General features: G+C 44.2%; 1 protein-coding gene across 1 annotated transcript in view; it reads right to left on the bottom strand.

The window, feature by feature from the left end:
- Window positions 1-18948: 18948 nt before the first annotated feature.
- Window positions 18949-26006, bottom strand: part of LOC147722392 (LIM domain-containing protein 1-like) — a 152697-nt gene continuing 145639 nt past the window's right edge. Inside the window, exon 3 of the mRNA XM_086967306.1 lies at window positions 18949-21039. Within this exon, the coding sequence (XP_086823432.1) occupies window positions 18949-20451 (1503 nt within the window). The 5' untranslated portion in view covers window positions 20452-21039. The remainder of the gene's footprint in view (window positions 21040-26006) is intronic.

The following is a 26006-nucleotide window of genomic DNA, read 5'->3' as shown; positions in this document are numbered from 1 at the left end:
CCCCAAAGAGCTTCCCTCATTTTTTCGAGGTTTGAAGCCCACATTGGTATTATTATTATTAATATTATTATTATTATTATTTTTATTATTATTATTATTATGCGTGATTTGTAAAGCCCATGGCTACCTAAAAAAAGTTTCCTAGTGCTAGCCTCCTCACTGAACCAGTCAACCAAACATTCACAGTTGCAAATGTATCCAATCTTTAAGCTATTTATAAAAGGCTGTGAGCGATTTACAGGCTCTCAGAATACAATAATTCTGCTATCAATGTGATGAGGGCCCCTATGAAGAAGCACGGGCTCTGGGTGGGTGAGGGCTCTCATCCTTTAAACACAGAAACCAAAGTAATCTGATCGGTAAAGACTTGAGATCTCCCAGTATTGATTCCTTCATAACTATCCCTTGGTCAGTCTTGTGTTTATGTGTGATATTTGAGCTGCCATAATACCTCCACTTTTCATTGCACCAAAGCAAAACTCTTGTCCTAAATTGTATATTAACTCTATAGCAAAGACGGCCAAACCAAGTGTTTCTGAACACAAAGGGTTAACAATATCCATATTACTAACTCTCATGTAAGATCTACCTGAAGCCAATATAATTTCCTAAAATCTTGGCTAAAATATTAAAATGTCTTTGAATCTCTTTATCGTACATCTATACATAGGTCTGTTATCTTCCCATAGGATCATGAGATTTATTTTCTTATTAGAACATTGGAATGTTGAGAGCTCCTTGGAAGACAAAGGGGTTGCTCAAGGCAATAAGTGATCTAAAAGGGGGGTTATACCCAAGAAATCCACATGGGACTTGGGTGCTATATGGTGTAGGAAAGAAGGGTCCCAGTAGAACTTTGTACATTTGCTTACATTTATTGTAGAAAAATCAAATGTAATAACAGGCAATGTCAATTAATCACAATGCATGAGCCATATCATTTGGTAAATAAAAGTGCCCCAAGAAAGGAAACGGGGAGTGGGATAGCGTGATGCTGTGAAGGAAAAGGACAGTGAGGGGATAAAGTTGGTGACAACTTATATATTGCGAAATTAATTCAGAATGCAATACGGTTCCGTGGCTTCAGATCCCTGAGCCGAAGAAGTAGGGGATCATAACATATCCCAAAGGTATAAACTATTTCTGTTGACACCGAAGTATTCAAATTAATGGGGGAGTGTCAACTGAACAAGAGATGGAGGTAGCCGTCGACGTTTCGACCCCGCGCTACACTTGTAGGCGTGTATATTGCCTTACATCGGGGTCTTCATCAGGACAGGATAAACAGCAAGGGAGCACTACAATATTACAAATTGATGGCCTTGTAGGTGTGTTTGTCTTGTCTCATGGCTGGCTTTAAAAACTCTGCACACTTTCCACTTCAGAAGGATTTTCTTGCAAATATCTGTCTTTTCATGTCTTTATGTTCTGATAGTTGGAGTCTGCTAGCTAGGTGACTGGGTGTGGTCGACTAGGGGTTGATGACGGCTGGAAATGGGCTTGTTTTATGGCATGCCAGCAGCATGCCATCCGCTCACAACCGTTCTGCAGTCATGCTGTGGTTCCACTTCAAGATTGTCTCAGCAGTATTATACTCGGCTTGAAAGAACCGTTTTCACCAGCTCAAGAGTTATTTTGTAGTCCCCACAGGATACGGCAAAGAACTGGTCGTGACTCGATACCAGCTCTTCACACGCCAGCTGGCCCGACCTTCATCTCACACGGTGCCTTGAACTCGACCTCCCACGTAGACCAAATCGTCAACAAATGGAGCGGATAAGGGCTGCAATCTACTTGTGCCTCTAGCGTGGAATGCTTTAATACCCTTATAGTCCTTCTGCCTCAAGCTATAGTGCTTGTTAAAAGACTATGCCTCAGGTTCGGGGCATTAAGAAAGCAGTATAGCCCTCAGCAGCTGGCCATACTCGAGCCTTGTTCTGACATCACAGCATGCACGTGGTAAGGAATGACAATGTCAGGTTGACTTCTGATATCACAGTGGTCCTCTATTTTGACAAGTGATTTACCAAGTGAAGATGGATCATAGAGGACTGAACCTGTATGTGTCCTATTAGTATGTGAAAAATAGCCCTGTTGCTTCAAGTGAACAGACATACGGCCCCATTACAGTGGGACGGTAACCCGAAAACAGATTACAAGAAGCCCAGTATTTCCAGGCACACCAGGGCGAAGATACGCATGAAAATTGCCCAGTAATCAAGGAAAACATCCACTGGTAATGGTGCAGTAATACTGCCCAATAACAGTAATATGGGCTACATATGTGTGCCCTGAATATTGACCACAGAATACAGAGGGCACAATTTCGGAAACAAACATTGAAAGATAAGTATGTCTAGATTTTCTGTATCTAACGCTACATATTTGTATCTTCGTGGTATATACATCTTCAAGTTCAGCTGATGTGGCGTTAGGAATAGTAAATCCATCCTTACCTATATGCGCTTACCTTTCAATATTTTGACGCTCGAAATTAGCAGGCCATGATATTCTGGGAGTGGGAATTCAGTAATACAACCCTGGCTACAGTATTAGCCCAGATATGCCACTCAATGATCCCCTTGGAGAGAGAAGCAGGCCTATACTCCTAGGCCAATGAGAACTGTGTACAAATTATTATCGGTACAGTATATCAATTAAATGTATTGACCTTGGAATGATGAAAATGTATCACTATTTTAGTAGAAATTTAATGAGTCCTGTATTTGCAATTTTCCTTAACATCAGTTCCTAGACTGTATAACTTGTAAATAAGCACTTGTGCACTTTATTCACGTATGTCACTTTGCACTGCACCATTTATGGAGCACCTACAACATCAAATTTTCTACCAAAATGTTGACAGATTGAATCATTACAAGATCAATAAATTGTATTTATATACTGTAACCCATAATAATTAGTACCCAGTTCTCATTGGTCGAAGGAAGATAGGCATTATCCTCTCTCCAAGGGGATCACTGTGTTGTACATCTGATGTATTACACAAATCTCTAGGATTACGGGGTTCCCCTTATATGTGTTATACAGCATTAACACAGCATTTTTACTGGGCATATATACTCGGGTCCTCAATGTTTTGCCGCCTGTGCACCACCGCTCATGATGTGTCAGTTTGGCAACTGCTTTTCTCTCACTCGTGACTCCTTTGCAGTAGACAAATAAAGTGGGAGTGCTAACAACAAACAAAGCAGCAACAATGCAATGACTTCTGTACAAAATTCAGGCATGGCAAGAGATATTTCCATCTCCTGCTTTTTAGCACTTTTTGGAAACTATCAGCCAGATTCAACATCGTCCCGTTTTGCGAGTCCTTAATAGCGATTATTAAGGAATCGCTATTAAGGACTCGCTATTAAGGACTTGCAAAACGGGATTCATGTAGGAATCGCTAAATAAATTGCGATTCCTACAGCTTCCTTATTTGCGATTAGCAAATTGCTAATCGCAAATAAGGAATAACTCCCCATTCATTCCTATGGGCCTAAAGGCCCATAGGAATGAATGGGGGGTTAGGTCCATAGGAATGAATGGGGAGTTATTCCTTATTTGCGATTAGCAATTTGCTAATCGCAAATAAGGATGCGATTTCAAGGGTGCCAGGGGTGTCCAAAGGACACCCTGTAGCACCCCTGAAATGTAATCTACATTGGTGTTTCGCACACACATGTCCAAAGGACATGTGTGTGTGTAACATGCAACTTAGAAAAATGCATTTAAAAGCATTTTTCTACGTTTTCGCTATTTACCACGAGGTTTGACCTCGCGGTAAATAGCGGCCCGAAATTGCGATTTCGCAATTTAAAAATGGTTAATGAATTGCATTTAAGGAATCTCAAATAGAGATTCCTTAAATGCAATTCCTCGCAATTTAGCGAATTCGCAATTACCGATTTTTGCATTTGGGATGATGAATCCCAAATGCAAAAATTGCACTCGCAAAGGGCCAGATTCTCAGAAGCTGGCCCTTTGCGAGCCCATTTTTCGTTCATGAATCTAGCTGAAAGTCTCTGTGCATGAACAGAACGAATCATCAGTACTCATAACTGCTGTGCTTTCTCGGTGCAGAACTCGACCAGAAAATAAAACAAGCATTGATAAATCCAACAGCTGTGGCTACTTATAGCAAAAAGTCCTGGTAATGATGGAAGGGATGAAGGGGTGGGCTGGAGCAGCAGATCGCTCCATGAGAATGGGGTGGGAGACTGAGTGTGGTTACTGGAAAAGCAACATGTGCTTTGGAGTGGTAGGAATGGATATTATTCTATTTATTTATGCGTAGACTAGTTATGGTTGTACATCTGTATGTTTTTATTACAGCCATTTATAAAACAAACTAATTAATTGCTAAACCTATTTTTAATTTCGGAATTGTTTTTATATATATATATATATAGTTACTTATATGTATTTATGTGGTATTTACATAATGTGAATCTAACCAAAGAAAGTGTATGGGGTCAAAGATACAGGCAATGAGTCCAGTGAGCGATTGGGGGTATAACTGGGTTGTTACTGCATCGTGATGTAGAGTTCTTTAAATACTTTATAATAAACTGATTGAAATTCTGGCCTTTGGTATTTATAGTTCTTGGACTTATTGCAGGAAGGGATGTGCTAGAGTCTCAAAAATGCAAAATCCGTGGCTTGTATGTTAATCCTCCCTGCCACGCTTGTCCGCACTATGTTCTTCTGGGCACATCGCTTCATCTCCATGTACCTCCGTGTTTTAGTTGTCAGGTACAGGAGTGCTTAGAAAAAGCACCATAGGAGTATAAAGCGCTATGTCAGTGGAGACACTGCACAGGTGGCAGGGCAGCGATTCGTACGTGTAGAACGGAACATGTGGAAAGACATAGGACTACAAGGAGAACAGAGTATGTAACAGTCTATAGAATAATGCACATATAAGGCAGTTAGTAGCTGGGGCAGAAGCTGCATAAGACATACACAGATGACTGCATGTAAAGTGCAACATGGAACAGGACGATAATCACTGCACTAAGTCATCAACCATTGAGAAAGAATTAGGAATAAAGCAAGAAACAGATCACCGCACGCACGGCACAGATCGGTGGACACAGAATGGGGGCAAACACGGCACAGATCACTGCAAGTAGAAGGCACTGATCACTGAATGCAGCAGGACACTGATCATTACATGAGGAACGGACATAAGATAAAGTGTATTTGTAACATAACGTGTATTTGTTTGCGCACGTTCAGAGTATCTTGGCGCTGAATAACAGATGTTTATTGTTACTCAACTCAATGGTACTCATTTTATTGACTTCAGGGGGATGAAAGGCTGTGTGGACTCGCAGGGATTTGAACCTGTGACACAGGTCCCTACAGCTGACGCATTCGTCCACTAAGCCAACACACCCGGCTTAGCCAAGTAAGCAGCCAGGTACAGTTCACGGCAGGAAGACTGGACCATATAAAAGGCCACATTTGAAAGTATGTAGAAAATAGGCACTGGCAAAGTCAATAGGAATGGCCTTGAACTTCCTTGGTAAACTGGTGCAATGGTTTATGTTGTTTATTTTCTATTGCAAGCATATGATATAATGCTAAGAAAAAAAGGAAATATGATGGTGCCTACACCCGCCCTCCATATGCTTCAATAAAAATGTTGAATAAATAAAAAAATAACAATTGCCTATAATTTTATTGGAAAAGTATAGGTGATTTCTAGGCGGTCAGAGGGGTGTAAATGCAACAGATTTAAAAACGAGTTTTAATTTTAATGCACAGCACAGGAAAATATGGTGCAAAGAAAAATCATGACTGGCATGAATGTAACCTGAAGACAGTTTAAACACACATAGGTGGCTAAAATATATATATTTTTTTTAAGTATGAAAAAAGTAGAAAGCATCAGCAGTGTTGGCCCACCACCGCTGTCACTTAAGTGCACTGCTTTTTAGGCAGATGTACACATCTGATCAGAAAATGCTATTGCTCCAAGGGCAAGAGAGCCAGAGGCTAAAGTGGGCAGAGCCAGGGGTGTGAGCTGGATCTCTGCACAGAGAGGGGGCTGCTAATGGACCTCACTGACCTGTTTAAAGCCAGAGCCCTAACCACAGCTGCCCTTATTCATTGCATTAGACTTGTGCCCTTGATGACAAAGTGCTCTGTCCCTCCTGAGCATTTTGGGCTTCTCTCCCCCCTGTAAAGGCGAGGTGACAGCTCCCTGATGTATAAGGGTCGCTCCGTAAAATAATGCCTTGATTCATTTGGCAAGAGAGAGTAAATTGTCCGTAACCAGACAAGGCGAGAGTCTTGCATTTCGAGGTCTGAGGCGTCTTACTTTCTACCAGGTGCCGCTGATACAGAGGTCAGTGATATCGAGTAACATGCTGCTGACTGTGACTGCTTTCCACGCCTCTTGAAGTACTGGTGAGCTGACCAGCCTGACCCCACGGACAGCCTCCTGTCCCGATTAAGAATGTTTGCTGTTTGGCAGGCCGCGGAATGCAGGAATGTGACCTCCACAGTTTAAAGCCCTCACTCGTCCCATTGAGCAACACACCGAGTCAGCGAATGGAACATGGCTTGGCATTGAGTTACCAGAGCTTGTGCAATGGGCACAACTATTGCATCCTGCAGGCCGTACACGTCCAACGTTTGGACAGCGTTATGCTCCATTTTACACGTGCTGTCAGCTGTGTGCTTTTTAGGGTTGTCCGACACAGAGCTTCAAAGGTGTTGGCAGACTTAAAACTGAAAAAATGTATGTATATATATATTCACAGAAAAAAACATAGGTTTTAGGCCATATATAGTTAGGAATTTGCATTTACAAAACCTTGAAAATTCACTGAAAAAACCATTGGTTATAGACCATATATAGTTAGGGATTAGCCTTTTCAAAACCTTATTTTACTCACACAAAACCATTGAAATTTCATATATAGTTAGTTGCACTAACTATATATCGCGCACCCGCAATCCACTGCTGATGATGTCACATATTACATCATTCATGACATGGTTAGTGACATCACTGATGACATCACTGATGACATCTCAAATGACATCACTGATGACATCTCAAATGACATCACTGATGACATCACTGATGACATCTCAAATGACAACATTCAGTGACTGTATGTTTCTGTAAAGTTAAAATATGTCTTACATATTGAAGAATGAGTGGATGTATAAGTGTCTGGAAGAAGGATTTAGTAGGTGCATGACTGACTGTATGAGAGAATGATTAAATGTGTCTTACTGAGTGCATGGGTTAGTGACTAAACTGTCTTAATTTGTGCATCATTATATCTGTTGTTCTACAAACTGCTGCATGTGTTGATCAGTAGCTATATGAGTAACTGTATGGGTTATTCATTGGTTGTCCAAGTATTTGTATGGGAAACTGAGTGTGTGTGTATGGGTGGCTGGGAGGTGTGTGACTCTGTACATAGATGTGTGAGTAGTTGATTCACTATATGTATGGGTTCAAAAGTGCATGTGGAAACAGCTGTATGGGCGGTTGACTGTGCATGAGTGTATTAGTGAGTGAATGGATATCTCAGTGCTACATGTCAAAGTAAGTACATATGTAAAACACAGTACATGTGAGAGTTGCCATATATAAATAACTGTGCATAAGAGCCAGTGAATGTGTGAGTGGCTGTATGGATCATTGTGAACATGTATCAGGGATTGTATAAGAGAGTAAATATGTGTTAGTATATGTTTGAATAAGTAAGGTGTGTATAACTGTATAGTTGAGAAAATGGAGGTGTGATTGATTTTTTGCATAACTGACTAGGTGTGTGAGTAACTCCATGGATGAGTGACAGTCTGTGACTGTCTGTTTACACTGATTGTATCTAAGGTTATATTAGAGTCTGAAGAGGTTCATGGTATTATCACATGAATGATATCATCAGTGATGTGATCAGTCATGTCAAATGAGATGTTATCAGTGATTTTATCAGTGATGTCATTTGAGATGTCATCAGTGATGTCATCAGTGATGTCATTTGAGATGTCATCAGTGATGTCATTTGAGATGTCATCAGTGATGTCATCAGTGATGTCACTAACCATGTCATGAATGATGTAATATGTGACATCATCAGCAGTGGATTGCGGGTGCGCGATATATAGTTAGTGCAACTAACTATATATGAAATTTCAATGGTTTTGTGTGAGTAAAATAAGGTTTTGAAAAGGCTAATCCCTAACTATATATGGTCTATAACCAATGGTTTTTTCAGTGAATTTTCAAGGTTTTGTAAATGCAAATTCCTAACTATATATAGCCTAAAACCTATGGTTTTTTCTGTGAATTTCAATGGTTTTTAATAGCAAATATCAAAAGCTGTCAAATGTCAAGTACGTGATAGGTAAAAACTTTTCGTGTTTATGCATGCTGATGTGCTTTGAACGCTGTCCCCCCCTCCCCTCTTTTCTCTTAGTAGTACTCTCTCTTTGCAGATAGTGAAGAGTAGTTAACGCAGGCCTTTACCCCCGTTGTAATCCGTCGTGCCTGCTTGTCTCTCCATTTGATTGATTGTTATCCAAGCATTTACTGTTTTACAATTGATTCTCTTTGGTTCATTCTCTATTTACAAACAAGCACAAAGTCGCAATACTCTGTTTAGTCTTTGCAGATAGTGAAAAATCGTGAAAAATCGTGTAAAAAAATTAAAGTAATCGAGCAAAATCAGTAGGCCACTAATTGGATCTCTTTTTGACCTCGCTAAAATAGAAATATTAGGAACAACCCTTCATGAGAAATACGAAAATAGTGAGATGAACTGAGCTCCACACCATGAGGGCTGCAAGACAGCTCGGCTCCGTCACTCACCCCGCCCAAAATAACGACAAACCCTATGCAAATATTAAAAATATATACAACACACCAGCAAAGTAACAGGGTAAAACATTTTATTAAATAACTATTTACATAACTATTTTATACTTTTTATTGCCCGATCCGATTAGATCAATCGATCGAGCATGAAACTCATGCACTCTGATAGCAAGCGTTGCTACTGATGCTATGCAGACCAAAACTGGTTTTCAGTTTGTACATTTTTCTAGATTTTTCCATCCAAGGTTGGTTGAGTTTGTAGAACGATGGCTTCAGATTTTCAACATACGGTGTGGTGGCGCGGACTGGGAGGGGGCGCTTCGCTCCTGCCCCCTCCCCAAGTAAGATTTTCATACGTGAAAGTACGTTAATGGTTTTGGTCCCTGAGTTGCTTCGATGTCACTGCCATTCTCAAATGGCATAAGTTCTGGATGTTGGGTGCCATAGTTCAGAGTTCTGAGCAGCGCTTGTAACACTGTCTGAAGCTTATTTCCACCTACTGCAGCTTCACTATTCTCAAAGTAAGTGAGGGTCGTTTGTGGACCTGACTGCATTTGAAAACAATGTGATATGGTACCTCCCTAAACCGCTTGACGGAGGCCCCCGAGGGGCGGTGTGATGGCACGGACTCGGAGAAGACGCTTGGCTCCGACCCCCTCCCCAAGTCTTATAGCACTGGTGTAGCCTGAGATCGCCCCCGACATAGGCGGCCGGCTCCCGGGGTCCGGCGGAACTTTTTGCCTTTTGATGACTCTTCTATTCTGGACCTTGTCCCACAATCCGTTTGACCTGAAGACACGCTGTAGTGGGGCGCCCCTTTACCGTTTTAGTTACCATTCCGCCCGATTTTGCTACACTGTGCCTCTTCCGCCATTCAGCTGTTTACCGCCCGCTCTTGCGACTACAGCGTCTCGCTCACCATGTAGTTGAGTTGCTCCCGCTCTTGCGATGCAACGATAAGCGACTGCCACAGGACTCTCAAAATGGCGGCCGGCTCTTCAGATTTGGGCGTGGTCCACTAAAATGGCCCTGGGACACCTTGGAACTCGGACGCTTCCCTGATAGGGCTTGGGTCCCATTCTCGAAAGCGTCCCCTCAGCCGTGAAGATTCTACAAAAGTCTTGGGGGCCCCCGACTCCTGCAGGCTTCTGGTGGGGAGCGGCTGCCATGTTTGCTCGTGGAATGGCCATGACGGAGCTACGAGATGGTGGTGCTCTCATGCTGACGCCAGCTTTAGTCTGAAACATCCAGAAACACTGTAGACTACCAATTCGATCAGTTCCGGTAGCGCCCCAACATGACCCGGTAGAGAAGAACTTGCCCTCCCCTCTTTGACTGATGGTTCTTGTTGCCTGTCCCCTCTGTTGTCATTTAACAGAACTTTTTGGACTGCTGAAAGGGGTTGTGTTCCGAACGCTGGTTGGTGGAGACATTTTGACTATATTCTTGACCTACGTTGTCGCGTAATGCGTTATATGACACACCGCGTTAGCGCACCCGGAAGTGATCCGGGGCGCGGCGCGCAGCGCGTAACGTAAGCATAACAGGTCATGTGACTTGTTAATAAAACTTTTTATTGGTTCATTTTACTTTTGTTATTTTAATAATGAAAAGCTTGGTCATATGACCTAAAAAATACGCTTTTTATTGATTTCGAACATTTTTTTTTTTTAAACATATATGTTATAATGTTCCAGGCTAATGTACTTTCCCGGAAAATTTACAACTGTCCTGCAAGTAAAATATATTCCTTTTTCGAGAAAAAGGGCGTTTCTTCGTCCCATGACGGGGCCGTTGAGTAAAAGAGGCTCGGCCTGCTGTCTTACTCGCCGATACGCCTGATTATCAGATTCTTATCGATCACTTTATGTTGCAGGAGTGGAAAACACAACTGCCCTTGACCATTTATCTTTACTGCGTTCCTACGTATTATACCTTTTATCAGTCATGTAATTGGACTGCTTTATTTCACTTGCCTTTTACTGATTCGAAAACAGTGACTAAAAGTAAAAACTTTACCAATGTAAATACTACTACCATGTTTTGTTTTAAAAACCTTTATTGTGAAAATGTCAGTATACAAATACGGGCCTATAACCACGTGGGCCGGCCACGGAGCAAACTGGAAACGTATATGATGAGGAGACATTTACACTGTAGAGGAACGTAATGAGCGGGCCATTAGGTTGCAAGAACTAAGGTGTCTAACAGTTGCGGAATCGGTGGACGTACATTTTGTAATTAAAATACGACAAAGCCACTTACAAAAAAATCATCTAGATATACATTTGCGGGCAAGTACCATGGGTGACGTTAATTCGAACTTTCAATAGTACAGTAATCAATAACACATCAGAACTTAATATCAATAGGGATGTCGAAATATTCAATCAATTCTCGTCCCCGCCCGCCATGAGCATCAAAACTGCATTCATATCTCGTGATATCAAGGTTGTTCAACCAGTACACAACAAGGAGTTACGAGTCCCATTTATACCGGCGCCATTTTGGGCGAGGCCGGGCAGGTCCAAGATATAGTCAAAATGTCTCCACCAACCATCGGCCAGACCAGAACCCCTTCCGGCCCTTTATGCTACAAGATGGTGTCTTCCATTCAGAAAATATTGTTGGCAGCATTTTGAAAGGAAAGATAAACAGCTGTTCTCCTAGTGAGTCTCACATTGTTACATTTAGGAAGAATGTTGAAGAGTAGTATGTTGAAAATCTGAAGCCATTTTTCTACAAACTCTCAATCAGCCTTGGATGGAAAAAAAAATCCTGAAGAATGTACAAACTGAAAAACAATTTTTGTCTGTATAGCATCAACAGCAACGCTTGAGTCAGCTTTGTGTGAAGCCGCCATTTTGATTCAATCAATAACGTCCCCCTGCACACATTCAGGGACCTGGTCGTGTCTTCAGGTGAAACGGATTGTGGGGCAAGATGCAGAAAGGAAAAGGAAAAAAGTTCCGCCGGACCTCGGGAGCCGGCCGCCTATGTCATGGGCGATCTTGGGCCACACCAGGGCAATAGTGAAGCTGCAGCAGGTGCAAATAAGCTTCAGACAGTCTTACAAGCACTGCTCAGAACTCTCAACTATGGCACTCAACATCCAGGACTTGCCATCCGGATCTTGGCGCCTTGTGCTGGTTCCGACCTATTCACACATCGGTCCACTACTGACATCACCTCATAAGCCAACGGGGCACCCCACGCCGACTTTCGGCGCAGCATTGTAGGATGGCCACACCAGTGCGGCAACTTGCTGGACACCACCTCGGTGCCATCCGGATCTCGGCGCGTTCGAGTCACTGTACCGCAAGAGTGACCGGAACTCAGCTGGACACGCCGTCTTTCGGCGCAGCATTGTAGGATGGCCACACCAGTGCGGCAATTTGCTGGACACCACCTCGGTGCCATCCGGATCTCGGCGCGTTCGAGTCACTGTACCGCAAGAGTGACCGGAACTCAGCTGGACACGCCGTCTTTCGGCGCAGCATTGTAGGATGGCCACACCAGTGCGGCAACTTGCTGGACACCACCTCGGTGCCATCCGGATCTCGGCGAGCTGTGCTGCCTTCGGCCTACTGTAGCCGCAAGTGCGGACGCAACTCAGTTGGACGGCGAGTGAAAAGATAAGGGGCGCCGCACTGCAGCCGAGGAGCCTCCATCTTGGGGGAGACGCACAGCCCCCACTGACTGACGCGACCTTACAGGCCAACGGGGCGCCCCACGCCGACTTTCGGCGCAGCATTGTAGGATAGCCACACCAGTGCAGCAACTTGCTGGACAACAACTCGGTGCCATCCGGATCTCGGCGCGTTGTGCTGCCTTCGGCCTATTCGCACATCGGTCCGCTACTGACGCCGCCTCACGTGCCAACGGATTTTCTACGCTTTTTGTAGCCCTATGCCGCATAACAGGTCATGTGACTTGTTTATAAAACTTTTCATTGGTTCATTTTACTTTTGGTTTCCTAATGATGGAAGGCTTGGTCATATGACCTAAAAATAACACTTTTCATTGGTTTAGAACATTTTTTTTCCCAAACGATGAAAGCCCCACCTTGTTTCTGGATGTTTCAGACTGAAGCTGGCGTCAGCATGAGAGCACCACCATCTCGTGGCTCCGTCGTGGTCATTCCGCGAGCAATCATGGCAGCCGCTCCCCACCGGAAGCCTGCAGGAGTCGAGGGCCCCCAAGACTTTTGTAGAATCTTCACGGCTAAGGGGACGCTTTCGAGAATGGAGCCCAAGCCCTAGCAGGCAAGCGTCCGAGTTCCAAGGTGTCCCAGGGCCATTTTAGTGGACCAGGCTCAAATCCGAAGAGCCGTCCGCCATTTTAAGAATCCAATGGCAGCCGCCTATCGCTGCACCGCAAGAGTGAGCGCAACTCAACTACATGGTGAGCGAGACGCTGTAGCCGCAAGAGCGGGCGATAAACAGCTGAATGGAGGATGAGGCACAGTGTAGCAAAAGCGGGCGGAATGGCAACTGAAACGGTAAAGGGGCGCCCCAGTACAGCAGACGAGCCTCCACCTGGGGAGGCCCGTTCACGCCGCCACCCCCACACCTTCCCCGGGGCGCCCCACGCCGTTTTTCGGAGCAGCATTGTAGGATACCAAAACCAGTGCGGCAAGTTACTGGACATCACCTGGGTGCCATCCACATCTCAGCGCGTTCTGCTGCCTTGGGACTATTCGCACAACAGACCGCTACTGACGAGGCCTCCCCCCGCACCACCCGGGACGCCCCACGCTGTTTTTCTGAGCTGCATTGTAGGAAACCAAAAACCAGTGCGGCACCCAGGTAACATCACCTGGGTGCCGTCCAGAACTCAGCACGTTGTGCTGCCTTGGGACTATTCGCACAAAAGACAGCTACTGACCATTGTTGCTTCTTTTTGCCAAAAAATGTTTAAATGTATTTACAGTTTTTGTTGCGTTCGATATATTTATAAAGTTAATAAAGTTTTATAATCCTACTTTGTTGGAGTACTATATATTTTTAAAAAATCGGGTGAAAGGGCCTTGAATCGGGTTATTGTCATGTGTGGGCTTTGGAAGTGTGCTGCTACAGGATCGGACATTTCAAACTCAAATGCACGTTCTTTTTCTTACCTTTCCGAAGCATGGAGCGCAATAGCAGGCAGAGAAAGGGTGATGCAAGTGTTGAACACTGCCTGGCCTGGCAAGTTGCTGGCAGTGCCCCCCCCCCCCGCCCGCTCCTGAAAGAGGGCACACACACACCGCCGCCCCGAGTACTTCACATATCTTCAAAAGACCATGCGCTTGTTAATGAGGCTTAAATGGTTTATCACCCCTTCTAGAGCCCCTGCATCAGCCCTCTGACGTTTCCTGGAAGAATTAGCACGTAACACAATACCAAGCCCTGTCAGCTGAAACCCCCGAGGAATCGGGTTTTTGCTTGCAGGAATCGGGAGGCGGGAGACTAGCACTGAAATCGGTAGTCTCACGCCTGAATCGGGAGGGTTGGCATGTCTGGATTCTCTGCAGCTGGGGCCATAAACTACATCCGCAGGGCTAGGTGATAGCCTGGGACCGGCCTGGACAATCGGACACAGAGGAAGAGGAGTGTCAGAGGGTGCGGTAGTGAATAGGGTGAAAGGGAGGTGTCGGGCGGGCACAGGGTGTGATTCTCAGGGAAGAGCAGCGCAGATGGGGGGAAGTTTATGGCCCATGCATGAGAGAGAGAGCGGGGGTGACCAGTGCGTGGGGGAGATGCTTGCGAGGGTGGGGAGCCGTGCTGAGAATCGACGGCGTGCAGAGAGTGGGTCTGGTCAAGGCATCTAAAATGGCTGCCGTGCACGACAAAATTGTGGCATTGGAAAAAAGGCAAGATGGCGCAGACAATGTTTATCAATAAGGATTCGTTTATAACAAAATATTTTATCGCAGTGACAAATTGGCGGTCAACACTTCCTGATTTCCATCGAATCGAACGTTAACAGACGTCACGCAGCAAAAAAAAAAAAAAAACGCTCACGCACAGCCGCTGGAAGACATGTATCAACATATATGAGCCTCCTCAGCCACCCTCAGAAAACATAAGGGATCAGGATAAGTCTCCCGCACCCCCTTATACCTAGTAATTTAATTAAAACGAAACACAAAATGGCGAATTCCCGTTTCGCTACCAGTTTGCGGCCCAGTTCGCGGCCCGAGAAGCACTTCTACCGTGAAAAATCAATTTTTTTTTTCCCCACGGGACCCTTTAATAACCCCAACATCATTTCTAGGGGGTCAAGAGGGGTCTACCTTGCCCCCTTTCATTAAATTCCCCCTTCGTTTTTCACCTCTTCTTCTCTCTCGATCCTACCGAGAGATAAGATGGCGCAGGCACAGCCGCTGGAAGACATATATCAACATATATGAGCCTCCTCAGCCACCCTCAGAAAACATAAGGGATCAGGATACGTCTCCCGCACCCCCTTATACCTAGTAATTTAATTAAAACGAAACACAAAATGGCGAATTCCCGTTTCGCTACCAGTTTGCGGCCCAGTTCGCGGCCCGAGAAGCTCTTCTACCGTGAAAAATCAATTTTTTTTTATTTTCCCCACGGGACCCTTTAATAACCCCAACATCATTCCTAGGGGGTCAAGAAGGGTCTACCTTGCCCCCTTTCATTAAATTCCCCCTTCGTTTTTCACCTCTTCTTCTCTCTCAATCCTACCGAGAGATAAGATGGCGGCCGCTCCGGACTGTTTAGAATGTTGACAGACACCGGAAAGCCAATCAGCTTCGCATCGCAAAGTTCTGTTTCGCGAAAAGTAAGCGGACCGGAGCGCAGCCCGGAGCGCTGTTACAGATATATATCTTGTTTTGAACGTTAATTTCTCAAAATCCACTGGAGCACATATATTGAGACCTAGCAAAGGCACATCGGGCTAACAGTCCCTACAATTTTGCCAAGTTTCGTGCAAATCCATTCAGCCGTTCGAGCTAAAAGTGAGGCCAACCGCCCTATGGAAAACTCAATGTTAAAAACGCGTTTTGGGACCCCCCTTTTTTCTCGGCCCCCCCTTGACGAAACCCCCCCAAATTTTCAAGGGACGCTCAGAAACAAAATGTGCAATTTTCCTGAAAATTTCAGCCGATTCCGTCCACAAACGCCAAAGTTATTAGACATAGAATTTTCAAAAATCCCATAGGGAAAAAATCCTAACTATATATACCTACTGGCGACAGCCAGTAGGTAATATATATGATTAAATATAAGGCTTTGAGTTTGAACTCTTCATCCAATGGTCTACTCAGCTGTCATTTAGATTGTGCTTCTGCCCACAGTCTAGAATGGCTAAATAGGATTTGGTGGACGACTTTCATTTCTGGCACTTGTTTTATTTATAACACTGGTATCCACGAAAAGAAAAAGGATATTTCTTTGCACTTGTCCCCTTCAGCCAGATCACTTCCCCTCACCTGGCACTGTAGACCAGAGTAACAAAACTCGAGGCAATGAAAGCTAAGATAACAGAAAATAAACACAGATTCGATTTTAATCTTTTTAAAAGATGATCGTGCCAAAGTGGGGGTCAATGGAAGAATTCCTCATGATGTAAGTAGTCGCACCTTTCCATGGAGTGACCAAAAGACCACAAGTTATGGCTCATTTGAGCATACATTTTTTCTTCGGATTTGAATGGCTGGGCCTTAAGAAGGAAACATTTCATTTAACTTTTCAGGGAGATTTAGTAGTACAATGTTATTAGGATGTTTAAGTCGTTCTGTTTCGCGAGAATACTATATACACTTCTATGCTTAACACGTGCAAGCACATTTCGTCTAAAGAAAATAAAGTGCAAATAAATAGTTTGAGGTTGTCAGTCCCTCATTTAATAAACAAGCTAAAAGCCGCTCAGGGAAAAGTCCAGAACAGGGAAAACTATAGCAAGCCTCAGACGTCTTACGGAAGCTGGTGGAAGTCGTAATATATTGTTTTTTTTTTTTTTACTTCCTCGCTCCTAATACCATACATGCCAAACCTCCCGGTTCAGAAGAGAGACTACAATTTTCAAAGCAAGGCTTCTGCCTCCCCATTCCCGCATGCAAAAATCCGATTCCTCAGCGGGCCTTCAGCCAATCAGAGACCCGGAGCAGGGCTTTAAGTGGGCCGGGTCTAACTAGTTCTGAGTACTGGCAGTGTTTTTTAAAGGGGGCTTGAAACTGATCTCTTTCGGGCTCTGTTTTGTGCCCCAGCACAGGCGGTCCGTTTTTTTCCGCAGCCAGTCCGTTTTTTTCCGGACTGCAGTGACAGCATGCACATCGGTGTGCGCGTGCTCACACTGCTCACTTCTCATGATGTCATGCCAGGTGAGCGTTGTAAGGGAGGGGAAATCCTTTAAAGAGAGTAATTTTCTCTCTGGATTTCTTTTCTCTTTTTGAAACTCAGGAGCAGGAGCATTGTCGTAGGGTCACCAGGACTTTAAGTGGAAGCTTATTCAATATATGATAACCCCTTCGCTGCTGGCCCGTTTCCGCCGCTGTGTGATAAACAAATGAACAGGGCGGGGCCGTGACGAACCCCAGCCGTCATCAGTACACGAGCACCGCGGAGCGTGACGGCTGGGGTTCGTCACCAGCATGCAAGGGGTTAAAAATTGCACCAACAGTCTGTGAAATTTGCTTCCACCTCCCACAAAAACACACAGGACCCAAAATCTGTCAGGTTCATGCCCAGCCTTTAGCATGGGCAAGCTGGGCCCGGGACGCCAATAATCTGTATGCAGCGCCCTTCCCATCTTGCTCCAGCCCTGTTCTTGTCCCTGCCTGTTCGTTTTTGTCTGATTTGCCAATATAAAGTGGTTTTTAGTCCTTCATTATTATATGGTTGGTGATGTTTTTAACACCCCTTTAGCCCCCTTCCTTCAACTCCCTTCATCCTCTGACCCTTGCTGACACACATCAACAAAAACCATCATCTGCGGGACGCAGCTAAGCTATCTGTGATTTAGGTGAGCTGGGGGAGGTCGGGAGCGGTTTGTGTTTAGGGGCAGGTCCTTGCTCATCCAGGTACTGACCAGTGAGCACAAAAGAGAACCCCTTCTTCCTCATTAAATTCACTACTATCAGCAAGGGCGCAAAACTTCTCTCCGGCCAGGCCCAGGGCGCTATCTTAGCAGGTTCATGTAGTCTGTGCGGTGCCACAAAGCAAAACAAGGAGGAGGGAGCATACCCTCAACTGCTCGGTTCTTGGGCAGTTTCTTTTTTCCTTGCACCTCGTTTTGCAAGGCAGAACCACAAGACCTGCACAAACCATTAGAACATCATAATCAGCCTGTTTCTCACGTTCAGTATGCTTGGGCAGATTTTCTAGCTCAATTTGGCCTGCAAGCGCATAGAGAACATAGGCGGGCGAATCTGTGGAATAGTTTTGGCCACCTCCAAAACTCATCTACCTTTCAACATCATGAAGTAAAAAAAAAAGGGCGTAATTTTGCAGCAGATATTGGCATATGGGCTTAAAAATCACTGACATGATTTTGGCGGAAGGTTTTGCTTTTTAGAAGGGGGAGCAGATCAATACATTTAAGAAATAAATAAAAAAATTAGAGCTAAAAATAAAGACTAATCTAATGTGGGATTCATAAGTGAAATAGTGTTGCAGCAAATTAAAAACATTGGTAAACAGAACTGTTTAATTAGCATAACATCCTGCAACACATAGTCACTAAAACATTTGCCATGGCAAATAAAACACAAACATCATCAAACTTGTTGCAAAACGCTTAAATTGCTCTGCATCCCAATAGGAAAAGATGAAAATTATTGCTAACATGGCAAATAGAAAACTACAAGTGCACCAAGAAACCAACTACACCGCACATCAATGAAATAAAATTTAGTCTGGTTAACTTTCTGAAACTTTTGTAAATTCATCATTAAACACTCACAACCTTCAAAAAAGCGAATCCACTAGAAATGCAAAAAGCACCAACCCAAGCAAACTCTTCAGAAAGTTGAAACAAAATGGTCCTTGACAGCAAGACAATGACAAAACGTTGGGGTGAAAAGTTGGGGGAGATAATATGAAAACATCACCCTTTAAGCAAAACACTTGCATCCATCTAACTTATGGGAAAAGGGTGGGGGAATAGTATTGGAAATATTTACACTTACCAAAGTAGTCAGCCCTGGGCTGAGCATCCATCTCTTGCTCAAGACGCTTGGTGATTGCTTCCAATTTTATTTCCGCGGTGGATGGCCCTGGTTCTTGTTGCGGCCTGAGACTCTGGCAAGGCAATTTTACTTTGGTGGTGTTGGACGTTTCTTGGTGCAAACTGCTGTGGTCAGAATCTGATGGATGAATGTTGACTCCTGGAAGTGATAGGGGAGTGCGTGGAGCCACATGTCCGTGAGCTATTACGCCGTGGACATTCTTTTCAGGATATACCCCATGGTCACCACCAGCTGTTCCCCGCTGGTCCTCGTGATCTTTGCAGTCACTGTTTGTCGATGGGTAATATGTGTGGGACTGCTGACCCACTGCATTCGAAGTTAAAGGGCTAGGAACTGAACTGGAGACTAATGATTTTAGATTACCCTGAAACTGTGAACGATGTTCTGTGTCAACTTTGTGTGAAGAGTCATGGTCTAGCCTCCCATTTTCCGTGTGTTTGTTCAGGTACCCGGAAAATCCATGAGCAGGCAATGCTGATGGGACAGAGAAAGAGGAGGATCTTTGTTGCGTTAGTCCTACTGGCTTTTCATTAACAAAGTTGACTGAAGATGACAGAGCGGCTAATCGGTGCGAGAAAGAGGATGATCTTTGACCTAGTGGGGTTTGTTCATGATTGTTCCAGTTTTGAGATTCATTTGTGTTTTTTTGATTCTTTGAGCCAGTCTCTGTTGTCCTACTGATTGTTGGCAACTGTTGATAAGGATAATCGGCATGGTCTTTCACAGGGCTCTTTGGCAGCTGATTGTTGTTAAGTATGCTTGACTGTAAACTTCCTTTTCGAGGCCTTGAGTCTAGAATCTTCTCGCGACCTCCTCCCCAACCAGGGCTAACAACTTGTGCATCATGATGGTTTGGAAAAACTGGACGGGAAGCGCCAGGACTCATCTGTTCCAACCCTGAGTAGCTATACTGTGAGCCTGCCGATTCTCCTTCGGAGCTACCCCTTCTACCGTCGTGAGTATGCTTGTGCCGCTGCATATCTGTTGGAACATGGTTGGAAAGCATGGGTTGGCTGCTGCTGCTGCTCACATTCCCCGAGTGCCCCAAAAGTGCAGCTGATGAGCCCAGTGGTGGTTTGGCAGCACTTTCCACAGGAGACAGCTTGGTGCTTCCTGATGCACCCCTCAAAAGGAATTGCTGCTGCTGGCTTCCAACACCCACTCCTCCATTGAGTGAGCCAGAGCAAGACACATTCTGATCCTCCTGTTGCTCCAGCAGTTGCTTTTGCAAATGGATCCTTGCCATCTTGGCAGCAAACACCTTTCTTGTCTCCTCAAACTCAGGGTTGTTAACAACCCCCTTGTCCACCCGGAACAGCCCATCCTTCGAGGCTTCGTACAAGTTAAGATCTTCAATGAATTTGCTTGCTTCCAAGCCTAGGTCGTAGTTATCCATCTGTACGGACTGTAATCTTTTTGGTGACGTTAGATGTTCATCAAGCTTTAAATTACTCAATTACATATTACGTCTCTACATAACATACACAGAAGCACTTGTTCTCTGTTGGTTATTCACCTCAGGTGAGAAAACAATCATGGCTGCTCTAGAGTGATTTACATGAACACATTTCCAAAGTCATTGGTAGAGCGGATACATGGTCACAGGGCTCAAACAAAAATCAACATCTGACTAACCAGTCTGCTGCTGAAATTCCAGTGTAGGCTCAGTTTCTGCTCTGCTCAACTGCATGCAAGTCTTTAACCAGTGCAAAAAACCGGAGACAGGTAACCGCAGGTTCGCCGCGTTCTTCTACACTCCAAGCCAGGCTTGCGGGCATATGCCTTCTAATGGCGACTGGAGAAATCCTTTTGTTCTTCTGACGTCTCTATATCTGCCTCCTCTGGCTCACATCTCTGTTTTTTATAGACATCAGACAGATCAGGTTATATTTAGAGGCCGTGTAATGAGTCAGATGTTAAGAGACATTCATACGCTAGGGATGACAGCATTACTCTCAATCGGCAGAGATCCCAGTGGCCATCCCTAAAGGATGAAAACATGTACATTTTAAAGAAGGAAACCTTAATAGACTGTTACATCATTTTAAACAACATTTATAAAATAGGTTTATGAAGCCCTGAGAATAAACCAGTATGACAATTAAAATAAAGACTGTAGGCTTCCAGCCAGATTTGAGGATGGCATTCCCCCCAGGTCAGGAGTTAAGCTGCAGTTGTCTTTTTTTTTTGTTGCCCAGGGAAACTCCACAAGGAAAAAAAAAAGAGATCCAGTTCCTCGTGATGTGGCCACCCAGAATTCTTTGCATTGCTTCTGGCACATTCCAGACCACACAAGTATTACACCTGCACTTCCTTCCTCTCACTGCTCTGCCAGGCGAGTGCTGGAAACTAGGGAGCATGTAGCGGCAAACGGAGATCACAAGGCAGAAAGTCAAGCACTGGAAATAGACTTATCTGGAGAGCAGCCATGGGGACAAATGAACAGGAAACATACCTGGCACAAAAGGGAGCATTCCACTGGATTCCCTACTATGCTGTTTAGAGTAGAGTTATTATCTAAAGACTGAAAGGTCCTCTCCCTATTCAAACACTGACACTAAGAGTGGCGCGCTCAAATATTTCTTCGGTCACCGATCTTCACTTGAGTGAGGTTAAACTCCCTTGCCTGCTTCCATATTCAGCGCCACAGCCTAGAGTTCATCTAGCAGCTAGAAGCGGTGTACTAAGGCACCACTACAACCTGGATTACACATAGGGAATATTTTGGCCAACAAGGCTAGCCTTAGCCAGTCGGTTTCGGGTGTATTTTGCTTTTTTATGCGACATTCTAGAAATACACCATTACACCACTTTGCATACTTCTGTGCCATTCGCTGTAAAGATGTACCACAAATGCACTGAAACAACAACAATCAAACAGCTTTTGTTTGTGTTGGGTTTTTTTTGCACTTGTTTTTAGTGCAAAATGAGTCCTTGTGTCAAAAATTGGTGTGAGGATGCACTTGTGCTAAAATATAGTTTGAAATGGCAGATTTGCATTCCACGCAATTATGCGTGATTTTGGTGAAACTTGGCATAATTACATAGAAATATCTGAGTTTCACACACCCATAAATGAATCCCAACTCAGATCTGATGAGGTAGGAGTCAAGAGAACAGCTTATTTAGGCAAATAAGATGCATATTATATTGATTCTCAAGCTTACATGTTTTTTCGTGTGGTGTGATATGAAGATTTTTGATGTGTTAGATTCCCCACTTCTAATCCACCACTTCTGTTTGGTCAGGAAGGTAGCAGGAATCCCAAGCCTTATGTGGGCGATCAAGTCCCTTGAAGAGCTAGAGGGCCCCTAAGCATGATGGCGTGATGCTTAAATGTGCAGATCTGGAGAAGCAGTGGACTAGTGGTCTCCATCTATATACGAATTTGTGCTACATCTGCGCTAAGTTGTGTGTCACCTGCTTCATCGCGAAGACTTGCCATAGCTTATTGAACCATAGAGTGATGGGCAAGGGTCCCTTTTTTCCCCATATAAGGCAATATGTTGTGTCTCACCAATCCCGGTTTTATGTAGCCTCAATGTTCAGTTGTGTGATGTCTTACCTTCCAGATTCTCAGAACGTAGACCCAGGATAGTCAGTGACTGGTCTGTTGATATGGGAAATCCCGATGCCCCTTGATATATCCCACCACCGATTTCCATACTGTCTGGATGACCACACATGACTACCAAATGTGGGTGATAGTATCAATCTCATCCCCACTCCAACCCATATCTGACATAGTCAGTGAAATGTGAAGAAGACGCTTGGGTCTCATGTACCATCTATATATTATTGTGTGTGTCAATTCCCTGTTGGGATACTTTGGTATGACTTTGGGATGTCAACATAAAGCCCCTCCCATTCTTCCCGAGTTCCATCTCCTCCTTATTCTAACAGCTCCATTTCTGTGTTTGACCTGCTGAATTGGACTGTTCTGTAGATGTTCGAGATGAGCTCTCTGGAGCTGCATCCCTACAGACTAGCTTCTCTGTCGAAATCAGAGGGAAGGCTCTTTATACAAGAGCCTGAAGCCACTCAAGAGGGAGGTAAGTTCTTTATTCGATAATTGGCCCTTAGGTTACTGTATCAGCAGGTAGGGTCTGTCAGGACTTCATTCTCCCTCTAGCTGCCACCATCTCCTAGCTTCCACTACAGACTACACACCAACACCCTGTTACTTTATTTACTCTCAGTATTCCGGACACTAGCATAGATATACAGGAAAAGGGGACACACAGGATAATACATTTTCAAAATGTGTTGGAGGCCTAGTAGCTTCTGTAGCCCTGGAGGAGTGAAGTGCCCAGTCGGGAAGTTAGGAGTACTAGTTTGCTTTGCCGATGTTTCTCTTACATTGAATATCAGACTTAATTTGGTCTCAATGTCCTACATTCCTACCTTTCCCGATATCAGAAATTTCCATCCTGCATGGAAAATGTAAATGAGAGACAGTGAAGAATTGGTGTATTAGGCGATGGGAATTAGGTTAACCCACCATTCACTGCTATTTTATCTTATACTATCAAGAAATGTTCTTACTGGAGTTAATAGGAAGGCATTGCGTGGGCACTGTGACTTTTCTAACCAAGTTAACCCCATACATTGCAGTTCATTGTTGCTCAATCCATGATTAACGAGCCATTTGTTCTTGCTCTCCCTCACCACAATTCTGACATAAAACAAGAGATGCACCATACAGTACCACAGGATTTCTGCTTTGTCAGTCCTCTCATCCCTGAGGATGCCATAGGGACCTTTCTGGGAATACGGGACTATCTCCTCCTCACATAAATTCCAACAGATGCTGCAACTTCGAGCAAATCTAAGTGAGAGGGATGCTAATTTGGAGGGAGTGAAAGAGGTAGAGGACCCTAGGTATTACGTTTAATCGCCTCAACCAAAATGCGAATTCAGAGGGATTGAAAGAGGCAGAGGACCCTGAGGAATATGTTTATTTTGAGAATGTTTATTCACCTCAACCAAGATAGGTATAGGGGAGTCATCGCCTTAAATCCATAAAGTTGTTCACGTAGGGACACCAGTTCGCCTCTCTCCAGTTTTTCAATTTGCTTTTCAGGTTGCGACCCAGATATCCAAGTATGTGGGTTACTATTTGAATGGGTAACAGAGTTGGAGATCCTCAATACAGTTCAGAGAAATGCTCTGTTTAACAATGGTCGATTTGTCTGTCCTCTTAGAAGCTCAAGCTATTTTCAAACATATGTAGGTCCTCCCGTATAGTTGGTGAATAACTCTAGGATTGGCTAGGGTAAGTCCTCATCTGCAAAGTGGCAGATTCTGAAGCCTTGTCCCCAAAAGGAATTCCCCTGATGTCACTACAGGCACTAATCTTCACCACGAGGGGTCCAACCATTAGGGAAGACAGGAGAGGGGCGATCGAGCAACACTGCTTCCTACTCCTGCCCTGGGGAAACTCTGTGGATCTCAGCCATGTATCCTACCACAAACCAGTCCTTCATTCCCACCCTAGATAACATGTTCTCGAATACATCCTTCAGCATTTCCCAACTAACCCAGTTAAATGCCTTCTCCACACACAGTGAAAGCTAAATAGACAGCTTAATTTCAGATTTGATAGGCAGTTGGTGGCAAATAGTGATTTTAGGGATCATATGAGGAAGTGGATTAAGCTATTCTTTCAGGAAAATAAGGGCTCAGCCACGCAGGCCATTATTTGGGACACTTTCAAAGCGGCGTTCCGTGGGGAATGTATTAGCTTCTCATCTTTGAATCAAAGGAAGGCGAGACAGGAGTTGGATAGACTATATCAGCAACTAATTCAGTCTGAAATATTATTGATGAAGGGGGTAGTCAGCGGGGTGAATGACTTGAGTAAATTGGTGGACATAGTCGCAAAGGATAGAGCGAAAGTGTTGGGATTCTGGAGAGTAGATAACGCAAGGAGGTTTTTAACATCTAGGATGGAAAAGCACGAGTACGGTGAGGCAATAGGGAAAAAATTGGCGGTACAATTGCGAATAAAAGAATCAGCTAGCAACATTGTGCAAATGACGGACTCTGCGGGGGTGGCTCATTCGGATCCACAAGAAATACTTAAGATCTTTCAGCAGTTCTATTCAGAACTATATGACCAACAGAAAGGGGTGGATGATGGTGGACTAGATTGGGCGGTAATGTTAGAGGAGGGTTTAAAAAGACTAGACCCAACAGTTGCACAATGGTTGGAAGGTACTATCACGGGGGAGGAGGTGGAAAAAGCTGTGAAAAGTCTTGCCACTGGAAAAGCAGCCAGGCTTGATAGGATACCCGGTGAGGTCTACACACAATTTTATAATGATATTAAGGAGGAGTTACTAGAAGTTATGCAGGCTGCTCAGTTTGGTTCCCCTCCAAGGTCGTGGGCTGAAGCGACTATAGCAGTTTTCTGTAAGAAGGGCAATCAACCAGAGTTAGTAGGCTCTTATCGGCCGATATCACTGCTAAATTTGGATAATAAAATCTATTCTAAAATATTAGCTAACCGGTTAACTCACTGCATGGCTTCTTTAGTCTCATACCACCAACATGGTTTTATACCAAAAAGAGGGACGGTAGAGCATGTTAATAAAGTAATTTCTTTATTTGATATAGCTGCTGTGAAAAGGAACGATCTTGCGCTGATCTTGATCGAGTACAGTGGGGGTATTTGTGGAAATTAATGAGTAAAGTGGGGTTTGGTCAAAAATGTCTTTATGCAATTCAATCCTTATATCTACATCCTATGGCTAAGATTTCTGCTATGGGCCTACTTTCGGATACTGTTAAAATCACACGTGGTACACGTCAAGGATGCCCCTGCTCCCCTCTTTTGTTTGCCCTTTATATTAATCCTTTTATAGAGCAACTAACTCGGAATATTTTGATCCCACCCTACAAAGTTGAAGAATATTATTTTTCGGTTTTTGCCTATGCCGATGATATTGC

The sequence above is a fragment of the Lissotriton vulgaris genome, chromosome 4_1 (genome assembly GCF_964263255.1).
Source record: "Lissotriton vulgaris chromosome 4_1, aLisVul1.2, whole genome shotgun sequence".
Lineage (NCBI taxonomy): Eukaryota > Metazoa > Chordata > Amphibia > Caudata > Salamandridae > Lissotriton > Lissotriton vulgaris.
This window is presented reverse-complemented; position numbering and strand designations above follow the sequence as displayed.